The following is a 13,077-nucleotide window of genomic DNA, read 5'->3' as shown; positions in this document are numbered from 1 at the left end:
GGCGGTCGCTTTTGGAGCCGCAAAGTTTGGCTGTGGCGGCAAATGGGCTTGGGCGGCTCCTCGGCGGGTGGCGGTGGTGGCCGTAGCGGTTCCTCCTGGCCCTGTTAATGTCGGGGCCAGGCCCGGGGAGGATGGCGCCCTAGAACCCGGCCGTGCTGGGGTAGGGGCGGGAGGGGACGGGGTGGGGACCGGCCATGTCGGAGGTGACCCGGAGTCTGCTGCAGCGCTGGGGCGCCAGTTTTAGGAGAGGCGCCGACTTCGACTCTTGGGGCCAGCTGGTGGAGGCGATAGACGAGTATCAGATGTGAGTGACTAACCGCGGGAGCGGGCCAGACCGGCTCCAGTCGTGCGCCTCTCCCTTGTTTCTGTCGGTGTCTCTCATCACTGTATCTGCCAGCCAAGGCTTCTCAGGGTGGGGCCCCGCAGGCACTGAGGCTGAGATCCCTCGCCACCAGCCCCAGCGAGGCTGCTCTGGGGACAAGGGCTCCGCTTTCTGGGGTGACTCGCCTTCTTACCCCTCCGCCTCCGCAGGGACAGTTCCATTCAACAGGTAGCCCTTCTTTCTTGGGGCGCCGGCCCTAGTAGGCTATCTACTTAGTTCCTTTCCACGGTCTCACGGGTTCACCACTTGGCAGTCAGTTTCCTTTCCTCCTCCTCTCCCAGGTTGCCCTTCCTCGATTTCCCTTTGAAATTCTCTGAGGAATACTTGTGTGTTCTCCGCCCACGTTCCAAGAATGAGTGGCCTTGCTCTGTGTGTGTCTTCCTCCTTCCATGTGTAGGAAAGGAGGGAACTGGTTGCGATTGAGGGGAGGGGGTTCCCCAGGAAGCAGCGAGGGCCAGGGATACCTCTTCTGCCAAAAGAAGGGTCTCCTCTCGCGCTCCTTCTCCACCCCTCTTTCTGGTGAGCCGTGTTTTCAGAATTCCACCTCGATTTCGTTTCGGTTTCTGGGACTGTTATTTGGTAGGCTCTGAGTCCCACCCACCCCCTCGCTCGGTTGCCTTGGGTGGAGTCCGCGCAGGATGTGAACAGAAGAGAGCAAAATGTGAATTAATGGACCACGCACTGGAGCACCACTCCCTCCTTGGATCCCTCCTCCTTTTCCTGTATATAATGTATAGCCGCAGGGTACAAGTGAGTACCAGTTTCCTTGAGCAACCTAAGACCAATTTCTTGCCCTTTCTGGTTTCCGCAGAAAACTTCAGGGATGTCTTAAAAAATAAAAGACAAGATTTATATACACATAAAACCTTGCTTAGGTTTTTGCACATTTTTCTGAACTTAAGAACTGTCTGCCAAAATGCTATTGTTTGCAAACTCGCCATTAATTATTCTTTGTTTAAAGCAAGTTATTGTTTGAGATTTCACTGAGTATTAAACCATGTATGAGTAGAATAACCCGGCCTTCCCCACCACCCCCTCTCCGCCCCTGACACACAATGATTTCTGGAAAGAATAAACGCTTCGTACTTGGAAGATCTAAACTCTTAGCCTGTCCCCACAATAGTTGTTTTTATCTATTAAGATAATTTAAATCTGTAGGTACTGACTTTGAATTGCCTGTAGTTTCAAAAAGCTCCGACAAAAACCCGTGCCCTGGGCCATTTTGTGATGTGTAACAACTAGTAGCATTTGTTTTGCACTTTCACATGATTTCATTTGCTCTTGCAATAACCCAGTGAGAATATAATTATTCTCATTTTACGAAATGAGGAAAACTGAAGCTCAGGTTAAACAGATTACTCAGGTCACAAGCTGATACCACTGAAATCTGGGATTTAAAGAAGAAAATCCAAATCCTATTTCTACTACAGAGCGCTTAAGATGCACTGAGAGTAATTCTGTAAGTGAATTAGACAAATTATAAGATTTTCTTTATTACCGGAGAACACACCCTTCCATACTGCAGCCAATTAGACAGTAAGCACCTGTGTATACCCATTCTGTATATTAACTAATATTGCATAGCTTGAAATAGAAAGCCATATCTTACTTGTGATGTGAGACCTAGCAGCTGTTGACACTGGGCGGCTGACTTCACGATGGAAAGTGAAGAATACCATGTCCAATTGAAATTACAAAGGAAAATTGAAAATGCAAGCTGTTTAGTGTGAATTTCTAGGAACATGAAGGTGAGGGTGATAGGCACGTGCAAATCCATAGGCACGTGCAAATCCATTGTTGGACCTCGGTACTAACCACTGAACTTCATGATTCTAGCAGTCCTCAAATTATAAAACCTGCCAGGGTCAAATTTCAATGAAGACATGTAATGATTGGCTTAATTCTGTAAACATGTAGGCTACATATAAAATGAGGTCAAGAGTTTAAAATTACTTAATATATCCAGAAATGAATGCAAATTATCTTTTTCATTTGAAATACCTGGGAGGAAAGGCTGCAGCAAAAGACATGAATTGAGGGCCACTATAATGATGTAAACAAGAATTGACAGGATTTAGTTATTGACTGGATATCGAGGGTGTAGAAGGAGGAAGAGTCTAGGATAATTGGGATTTCTAACTGGGTAGGCAGCAGTCTTTTTATAGCCATACAACATACAGGAGCTGCTTTATGGGAGGGATGTAGGGGGAGAGATAGTACATATCTGTATTATCATACTATCTCAGATAGTATGATAGTACATATCTGTATTATTACTACAGTAGTAATACTGTAGCTTAAACAATTTCATTACTCAACAAGTAAGGGTTGGGGATACAAAGATGAATAAAATTTGATTTCTGCCCTCAAAGCACTGAGAATCCAATGGAAGATTTTGGAGTAACTGGGTGTTGCAATTATAGAAGTATGAAAAGAATAAGTGCTCCCACATTCCTTGCTATTTCCTGAAACGTAGTTCTGCCTTAGGGCTCTTGTATTTTTTTTTCTGGGACACTTTTTCCCCCATTATCTGTTTGGGTCACTTCCTCACCTCCTTCAAGTCTTTGTTCAAATATCCTCAGTGAGGTTCTCTCTGGCCACACCCTGTTTAAAATTGCAAAGTCTCTTGTCCACCCCCACTGCCTCTATCTCAGTTTCACACCTCCTGTTCTCCATCCTGCTTCATTTTTTTCCATGGTACTTACCACAATAGAAAACATATTTTCTTTTGTTGTTGTTGTTTCTGTTGTTTTTTCTGAGACAGAGTCTTGCTCTGTCACCCAGGCTGGAGTGCAGTGGCATGATCTCGGCTCACTGCAACCTGTGCCTCCCGGGTTCAAGCAGTTCTCCTGCCTCAGCCTCCTGAGTAGCTGGGATTACAGGTGCACACCACCACGCCCAGCTAGTTTTTGTATTTTTAGTAGAGACGAGGTTTCACCATCTTGGCCAGGCTGGTCTTGAACTCCTAACCTTGTGATCCACCCGCCTCGGCCTCCCAGAGTGCTGAGATTACAGGGGTGAGCCACCGTGCCCAACCACAGTCAAAAGTATATTTTCCGTATTTGTTTTGTTTACTGTCTCTCTCCCCACTGGATTGTAAGCTCTTTGAGGGTAGAGTATGGGCATATGTTGCAGGGTGTTGGGACGCTGTCTATTTTGTTCTCTACTGTATACTTAGTGTCCAGAGTAGTAATAGGCTCTCCACATGTCATTATTTGTTTAGATATTATGTAGTTATTCTATTGAATGGATGAATTTAGGAGTATGCTATGGGAGCATTAAGGAGTCGATGCCAAACTACAATTGGAAGACTTTAATTCTGTCAAGACTAAAATAGTCATCCAAAGTATTAGATGGTCAATTAAAAGTAACTGCATTTCGCTATTTGGGGATATGTGGCCCCTAACTTATGGTGGAGTGGCACAGAAACTGTTGCTCAGAATCAGGCATTTCACAGGATCAATCCTGAGGTATTTATCTAGCACATGGATACTCAGTAAATATCTGCTAACTAGTCGGGTGTGGTGGCTCACGCCTGTCACTTTGGGAAGCTGAGGCGGGCAGATCACTTGAGGTCAGGAGTTCAAGACCAGCCTGGCCAACATGGCGAAACCCCCTCTGTACTAAAAATACAAAAAAAATTAGCCGGGCGTGCTGGTTTGTGCCTGTGCCCCAGCTGCTCAGGAGACTGAGACACAATCATTGCTCGAACCCAGGAGGTGGAGGTTGCAGTGAGCGGAGATCGTGCCACTGCACTCCAGCCTGGGTGACTGAGCAAGACTCTGTCTTAAAAAAACAAAGAAGTATCTGCTAAGTGAATCGATGAGTCTGAAGACTGGATAATGGCCACTTGTCTTTTTTTTTTTTTGAGACAGAGTCTCGCTCTGTCGCCTAGGCTGGAGTGCAGTGGTGCAATTTCGGCTAACTGCAACCTCCACCTCCCAGGTTTAAGCAATTCTTCTGCCTCCGCCTCCCGAGTAGCTGGGACTACAGGAGCATGCCACCACACCTGGCTAATTTTTTTTTTTATTTTTAGTAGAGATGAGGTTTCACCATGTTAGCCAGGCTGGTCTCAAACTCCTGATCTCAAGTGATCTGCCTGCCTCGGCCTCCCAAAGTACTGGGATTATAGGCAGGAGCCACTGGGCCCAGCCCTACTTGTCATTTTTGCTGTGTTTTATGTCTCTGCTGCTGAAAGTGTGGTCCCCAAATTGGTGATGGTCTACAAACTGTTACTGCTGTGCAGTAAGGTAAGGAAAGAAATTGAGAGTAAACATGTGGAAACTTTATAGCAACTTGACATCTCATGATATTTTTGAAATTGTATTTTATGTAAGTATTAGTCTAGAACAAATTTGGTGGAAAAGTGATCCTTTGCTACAGATGGTTTGAGAAGCACGAATTTCTGTGTCACGGAATGCTGTGGGGTTTCCAGGAGTTACTTATGTATGTGCTTAAGGTATGTTTAAAACTCTCCCTTGAGAATAGTCCTGTTTTACTTGTAGGCACCTTTGTAGGGTGAGATGAGTCTCTAGAGAAGAATATTTGACAGATTTATTTCACTTTTCCTAATAGAATGTCAACTTTTATTTGCTCATCTAATATTCAGATCAGTAGATTTCCCTCAGTGGACAAAATCAGGTGTCACTTTGTCTTAAAATGGTATACTCATTTGTGGATATAGAAAATTAATTTTTCATGTCAGCTTGAAAAGTTCTTTTTAAGGCTGGGCGCACTGGCTCATGCCTGTAATCCCAGCACTTTGGGAGGCCTAGATGGGTAGAATACTTGAGCTCAGGAGTTCAAGACCAGCCTTGGCAACATGGCAAAACCCAGTCTCTACAAAACATACAAAAATTAACCTGATATGGTGGTGCTCACCTGTGGTCCCAGCTACTCAGGAGGCTGAGGTAGGAGGATTGCTTGAGCCCCGGAGACAGAGGTTGCAGTGAGCCAAGATCATGCCACTGTACTCCAGCCTGGGCAAGTTTTTTTTTTTTTTTTCCTGTCTCAAAAAAAAAGTTATTTTACAAACAACTTTATTGAGGTATAATTTATATACATGAAATTCATCTATTTTGCATGTACAATTTAATGATTTTTTTAGTGAAATTTACCAAGATGTGCAACCATCATTACAGATTTTAGAAAATTTCCATCACCCCCACAAGATACCTAGTGTTCATTTGCAGTCACTCTATATTCCCACTCTAGCCCCAGACAACCACTAATCTACGTTTTGTCTCTGTAGATTTGTCTTTTCCAGACATTTTATATAATTTAAATCATGCAGTATGTGATTTTTTTTTTTTTTGAGGCGCAGTCTTGCTCTGTTACCCTGGCTGGAGTGCAGTGGGGCGATCTAGGCTCACTGTACCCTTTGCCTCCCGGGTTCGAGCGATTCTCCTGCCTCAGCCTCCCCAGTAGCTGGGATTACAGGCGCCGGCCACCATGCCCAGCTAATTTTCGTATTTTTAGTAGAGACGGGGGTTTCACCATGTTGGCTAGGCTGGTCTCGAACTCCTGACCTCAAGTGATCCATCTACTTTGGCCTCCCAAAGTGCTGGGATTACAGGCGTGAGCCACTCTGCCCAGCCTTGCGTAATTTTTAGTAGCACGATTCTGTTTGAAATGAGCATCCTTCCTTTCCCTATTGCCAATTAGCATTTGAACAGGAGTATAGCATTACACCCTTCTGACAGTGATTCTGCTTAGGTTGATGGCCACCACTGCAAATTATGTATAGAATTACTCAAAGAAAGAAACTCATTCCACACTGTAACTTCCCTGAGTTCAGGGATGTATAGTTGATGTTGTTAAGGATACAGAGTATGGATTCCTTGGGAGTACTCCATGCACGTGGTAGGCCAGTAAGAGTTAGAAAAGAAACCAAGTACAGAACAAAGACAATGGCTATGTTGTTTCTATTTGTACCTTTTCCTGTACAGAATACACAAAAAGTGAGTCTATGAATGACATTTTAGGGAAAATATGAGGCTTCCAGCTTTGGGAGAAAAGAAATAAATGAATGGAAGCAGTTCAACTAAGTAACACAGTGGAGCTATCTTGGAAATACTAAGTTTTTTTTTTGTGGCTAATTCTGCTTTATGTTAAGGAGGATGCAAACCTTTCATAAATTGGATAGAGGCCAGGAAGAATAAGGTACTTTATGCCTTATCTTTAAAGACATGATTGCATAGAACTCCCATCTAGTACATTTTATTTGGAAACATAAACTATCTTCTGCAATTGGCTTGGTAGAGAATCTAGCACTTGCTACCCTTTGTATTCCTGTTCCTATTGCCCACACAGAATAGTACATAGTATGTTTGGGAGTTTAATGTTCGAATTCTTTTGCTAGTTTTTTCCCCTATATTTTTTAGAAATTGAGATAAATATCACATCACATGAAACTCACCAGTTTAAAGCATACAATTCCATGGTTTTTAGTGTATTCACGGTGTTGTGCAACCATTTCCACTGTCTAATTCCTGAACATTCCCATCACTCCCAAAAGAAACCCCATACTTGGTATCAGTTACTCTCAGTTCCCTCATCTCCTGGCCACCACTAATCTGCTTTTTGTCTCTGTGGATTGATCTGGTCTGGACATTTCATATAAATGGAATCATATCACATATAATCTTTTGCATCTGGCTTTTTTCATTTAGCATAATGTTTTTGAAGTTCATCTGTGTTACACATGTTAGTAGTACTTCATTCCTCTTTTTGACTGAATAATTTTCCATTGAATGGATATACCACATTTTGTTTATCCATTCATCAGTTGATGGACATTTTGGTTATTTTCACTTTTTGGCTATACATTTGTGTTCAATTTTTTTTTGTAAACATATATTTTTCAGTTCTCTTGTATATATACCTAGGATTTTGAAATTGCTGGGTCATACAGTAACTCTGTATTTAACTTTCTGAGGAATGGCCAAATTGTTTTCCACAGTGGCTGGTACCATTTTATGTTCCCACCAGCAATATCTGAGGGTTCCAGTTTTTCACATCCTGTCAGTACCTGTTATCTTCTCTCTCTTTCCCCCATAAGGATGCAGTTTCATTTTTAAAAAAATTGTACTCATTCTAGTGGGTATGAAGTGATATCTTATTGTGACTTTGATCTGCATTTTCCTAATGACTAATAATGTTAATCATTTTTTCCTGTGTTTATTGACCATTTTATATCTTCTTTGGAGAGCTGTCTATTCAAATCCTTTGCCCAAAATTGGTCTTTGTATAGTTGAAACCATAGTTTTCTAGTTTAGTTTGTAAGGGGATTGACTTTTACAAACTAAACTGTATGGGTTTTTTGCTGTCTCAGAAGTAGCTTTGGGTCCTCATTGTTGAGCTTGGACTAATAATATAGATCCATCCATTAAAAACTCATGCAAGGCCTAGCTGCTATTTGAAAGTGTAATGATAATTGGACAGACAATGATTTCTCTTGCTGATTGGTGGAGAATTTTCTTTATTTTCCATGAAAACATGTTTTCAAAAGTATATATTGATAGTAGGATGGATTATTACCACTTGTCATTGCTGTAATTTGGATTAGGACTAATTTTACTACCAAATTAATGATAGACTGATAAAGTATCTCTGGTTGGTATTATCACTGGTGCTCTCTGGAAGTGTTTAAGCAGAATCTGGACAACTACTTATTGGCTTATTATAGAATAAAGTCACCCATACTAAAGAAAGTTGGATTAGATGCCCTTTGAGATTCTTTCCAGCTCATTTTTACTGCCTAGAGCTGAAGTTTGTCCCAGTGAAATGGTATGAAAAGTATTGTATCTTACTTTCATCATCATTGTATAAAGAGTTTGGTTTTTTTTTTTTTTTGGAAGAGTTTGATTCTCAGTGTAGATTTATATTTTAAAAACAGGACAAGATATAATTGTACTTCACATTGTTAAAAAGCTTTAAATTGTTACACTTTGTTGCAGTAGTTTGCTTTTCTTGCATTCTAAAGAACATGTTTTCTTCTTACAGATTAGCAAGACATCTCCAAAAAGAGGCCCAAGCTCAACACAATAATTCTGAATTCACAGAAGAACAAAAGGTACCATAAAATAATCTGTAGATATATCAGATTCCAAACAAAAAGTGTTTTGTCTTTTGAGTTCATTAAGCAAAACAAAAAACAACAAAACATAAACAAAAAACTGTTGTACTTAAGTAAAAAGAATGATACTGATTATGCTTTGCCTAACATTAAGTGATTATTTAGAGATATCATATGACTTATCACTTTAAAGCAATAAAATTGTTGTACTCAGCCATTTAGGCTTTGCTTAACTTTGCTTAACTTTAGTGGAGACCATCCATGCTTTTGCTGAAGAGGGGGAGAACCCAATCCACACTTTGGTGAAGATTGGGGAAACCCAGAGACTGGGATGTGTCTAGAGTCCTTGGGAAAATAGAAAGATTGTGGGTAGTTGCATTCCACCTCAGCACTTATTTGATTCTGAACTTTCATAACTCCTATCTACCTCCTCTCAGAATGAACAGACACACACAAAAAACAAAAGACCAGGACAAACCAAAACACTTCTCCACTGAAAAAAATTAGTTCAAGTCAAGAATTCGGCATAAAAATCCATCTGCAAAATAAATGCATAAGGTTGCAAAATGTTTCAATTGTGCCTTTTCTCCTTGAATTAAATTTTTTGTGTGTCAAGTTGAGTCTCTAAACTGTTAGTTATTATGAAAAATGGGCAACTGAAGCTTTAAAAGAGAAGAAATGGGAGGAAACAACTCCCATTTTCTCTTGGCTCAGAGTATCTAGTGTTAAGTCAATGTTTAATCTTGTAGATAATGAAAAAAAATTGTCAGTCTATCCCCCATCTCCTAAGAAAAGTGTGAAAACTATGATGACTTAATTTGTTCTTACTTATTCTTTCTGTACAAAGGGAGTGGTAATGATTTTTTGCACACTTTTTTTTTTTTTTTTTTTTTGAGACGGAGTCTTGCTTTGTCACCCAGGCTGGAGTGCAGTGGCAGGATCTCCACTCACTGCAAGCTCCGCTTCCTGGGTTCACACCATTCTCCTGCCTCAGCCTCCCGTGTAGCTGGGACTACAGGCGCCTGCCACCACGCCTGGCTCATTTTTTTAAATGTATTTTTAGTAGAGACGGGGTTTCACCGTGTTAGCCAGGATGGTCTCGATCTCCTGACCTCGTGATCCGCCTGTCTCGGCCTCCCAAAGTGCTGGGATTACAGGCGTGAGCCACCACGCCCGGTCTTTTTGCACACTTTTACAGTAAGCCTAACAACATTCATTTTAGTCTATTCATCTATGTTTATTTGATTCTTATTTATAGGAGTTTGGGAAGAAGCCCCTAAAGATTAGGGGCTTACACAAGTTTGTATATTTGCATTTTAAAATATTTTACACATATTTCTTAACGCAGGTTTGTATATTTGCATTTTAAAAATATTTATGATCTACTTTATCTAATGTACTTTTTAATTTGGTATTTAAAAAAAATTACTACAATTTAAAAGAATTTTTTTTTCTTTTGGCTGGGTGCAGTAGCTCATGCCTGTAATCGCAGCACTTTGGGAGGCCGAGGTGGGCAGATCACTTGAGGTCAGGAGTTTGAGACCAGCCTGGCCAACATGGTGAAACCCCATCTCTACTAAAAATACAAAAATTAGCAAAGTGTAGTGGTGCGTGCCTGTAATCCCAGCTACTAGGGAGGCTGAGGCAAGAGAATCACTTGAACCCAGGAGGCAGAGGTTGCAATGAGCCGAGATAGGACCACTGCACTCCAGCCTGAGCGACAGCCAGAGCAAGACTCTTGTCTCGAAAATAAATAAATTAAAAAAAAAAAAGGAATATATTTTTTTCTTAGTAGTTCCTAGTATGCACAGTAGATATTAGGAGTCTTAGGATTTTAGCCCTGGAAAATAATGACCACAGCGGAAATGACTGATTAGCTTAAGGAAAGGAGCCTCTGTAAAATCTGAAATTTCTCTAGGAATTGATTAGGAAATGATCAGCTGGCATCACAGAATTGGGAGTTACGGTACCTAAATTTTGATAAACAGAATATCAGATAGCTACATATATAAATAGCTATCAGAATGTGTCATGAATATGGAAACAGAATGAAAACTCAGGGAATTAAAAAATGTTTAATCTTTAATCACCTGTTTGAGTTACTTACATCCTGTTTCCAGCACTGAGGTATAGGATATATGAGCCACATGACCTCAAATATTAAGTGATTTGACCTAAAACACACTAAAAAATATATTTAAAAAAAAATACCACTGGGCATGGTGCCACGTGTTTGTAATCTTAGCACTTTGGGAGGTTGAGTTGGGAGGATTCTTTGAGCCCAGGAGTTCAAGACCAGCCTGGGCAACATGGTGAAACCCCATCTCTACTGAAAATACAAAAATTAGGTAGGCGTGGTGGTGTAAGCCTGTAGTTCCAGCTACTTGGGAGACTAAGGTGGGAGGATCACTTGAACTCGGGAGGCGGAGATTGCAGTGAGCTGAGATCATGCTACTATACTCCCGCCTGGGCGACACAGTGAGACCCTGTCTCAAAAAAAAAAAAAAAAAAATCAAGAAATGAGCCTATCATATAATGATTAGATTAATGAGAAAAAATTAACTTTTTCTTAATTTTCTTTAACTTTCTAAGGCTGAAGCTGGTGTTTGATAATGCTATTTAGTCTTAAATTTATAGCTTTTCCTTAGCAGCCACATGACCACTGTATTTTTGGCCACAGGAGGCAGCATGACTTAGAGGACAGAACTGAGACCTGGAATCAGAAGACTGGGAGTCTTGCTCTTGCTGTGGCTGTGGCCTTAATTTTCTTATGTACGAAATGAGGGACTGGAGAACTCTAAATGAGCTTTAGAGTATCCCTGAATCTTCTCATGTCCTTTACTTTGAAGTGTTCTGCACCTCCTTCTTTACTAGAGGCCTGATTTCGGAGGCGTTTATTATTTATGATACCTGCCTAGGAGGCATTTGTGGCTGCCAGTTGAGACTACAGAGAGAGCTTGTGCCTGCCTGCCTATTCTATGGGCTTGGATAAGAAACCCCAAATCACTGTATACTACATTGTGAATATAAGACAAGTTGTATGACTTTAAAAGTTTAATTTTCTTTAAAAATACAAGTAAAACATTCACAGTGGGCCAAAAAAAGTCATACTGATATGTAGGCCTTATTTCAATGTCACATAAGGAAGAAGTTATCAGAGGCTCTAAATTAGTAAATAATTAGAAAACGGAGATCTTCCAGGTGTATTCTGGGGAACATTGGTTCTGAAAAATTGATAGATGTTATTTGAACAGATAGAGTTCGTGACTTCTTGCGACCTTTAGTATGCACATGTGTATGTTGAATATTTTAGAGTTTGGGCATGTAGTATTTTAAAATTTGTTTGCTTTTGGAAGTCTCCCTCTCCCTTCAAAGAACATTTCATTGAGTTTAGTGTTCTGAAACATATTATGGGAAATTTTGATATAAACTCTTGGATCTGCAAAATTAATTAAATGCCAGACCTAGCATGCAAGCCAAAGGAGAAAAAACTCAATTGTGTTTTCTTCAAAAGAGGAACATGGAGAATGTTCTTTACATTATGCTAAGCAAAATTGTTCTTTCTTGAATTGGAATTTTTATGCTTTTACTATTTTTAGTGTTTTCGTAGCAGTGACAAATCTTAGAATTATGCCAACCATTCAGTAGTTTGTACAACTTTGAAAGAAGATTTAAAAAAAATATATACTTTGGCCGGGCAGGGTGGCTCACGCCTATAATTGCAGCACTTTGGGAAGCCGAGTCAGGCGGATCACGAGGTCAGGAGATCGAGGATGGCCTGGCTAACACAGTGAAACCCTGTCTCTACTGAAAATACAAAAAATTAGCCGGACGTGGTGGCGGGCGCCTGTAGTCGCAGCTACTCGGGAGGCTGAGGCAACAGAATGGTGAGAACCTGGGAGGCGGAGCTTGCAGTGAGCCGAGATCAGTCCACTGCACTCCAGCGTGGGCAACAGAGCGAGACTCCCTCTCAAAACAAGCAAACAAACAAAAACCATACTTTTAAAGTGCTTTTTTAATGAAACTTGTTACTGTCTAGCGCACAGTGAGCTCTTAAAAATATTTGATGGGCCAGGCATGGTGGTTTACGCCTGTAATCCCAGCACTTTGGGAGGCCGAGGCAGGCAGATCACCTGAGGTCTGGAGTTTGAGACCAGCCTGACCAACACGGAGAAACCCCATCCCTACTAAAAATACAAAATTAGCTGGGTGTGGTGAGACATGCTTGTAATCCCAGCTACTTGGGAGACTGAGGCAGGAGAATTGTTTGAGTCCGGGAGGCAGAGGTTGCAGTGAGCCGAAATCACACCACTGCACTCCTGCCTAGTCAACAAGAGTGAAACTCCGTCTCAAAAAAAAAAAAAAAAAAAAAGTTGATGAATAAATGCTATTCTGTGTCTTAGGTGTTGATATTTATTCGCATGTGACTGTTATTTAAGACAAGATTAATTCTGATTTTTTAGATACATTCTCGTTTTTGAGAGAATAACTTACATTCATTTTCACGATATTTATTTTAAGTCTAACGAGCTCTAAAGCAGAACTACTGCTCTCTAAACTTTATTAATTGGTGATAAATAGTATGAAAACTTCATTTTTTTTATTCTTAATATTCTCG

General features: G+C 40.9%; 1 protein-coding gene across 4 annotated transcripts in view; it reads left to right on the top strand.

Annotated features, from left to right (window-relative positions):
* Positions 1 to 7: 7 nt before the first annotated feature.
* AIDA (axin interactor, dorsalization associated) overlaps positions 8 to 13,077 on the top strand; it is a 42,683-nt gene continuing 29,613 nt past the window's right edge. For all 4 annotated transcript variants that reach the window (XM_065542338.1, XM_015440188.3, XM_074036975.1 and 1 more), the window contains exons 1-2: positions 8 to 304; positions 8,387 to 8,456. In XM_065542338.1, the coding sequence (XP_065398410.1) occupies positions 195 to 304; positions 8,387 to 8,456 (180 nt within the window). In that variant the 5' untranslated portion in view covers positions 8 to 194. The remainder of the gene's footprint in view (positions 305 to 8,386; positions 8,457 to 13,077) is intronic.

This window comes from Macaca fascicularis, chromosome 1 (genome assembly GCF_037993035.2).
Source record: "Macaca fascicularis isolate 582-1 chromosome 1, T2T-MFA8v1.1".
Classification (NCBI taxonomy): Eukaryota; Metazoa; Chordata; class Mammalia; order Primates; family Cercopithecidae; genus Macaca; species Macaca fascicularis.
This window is presented reverse-complemented; position numbering and strand designations above follow the sequence as displayed.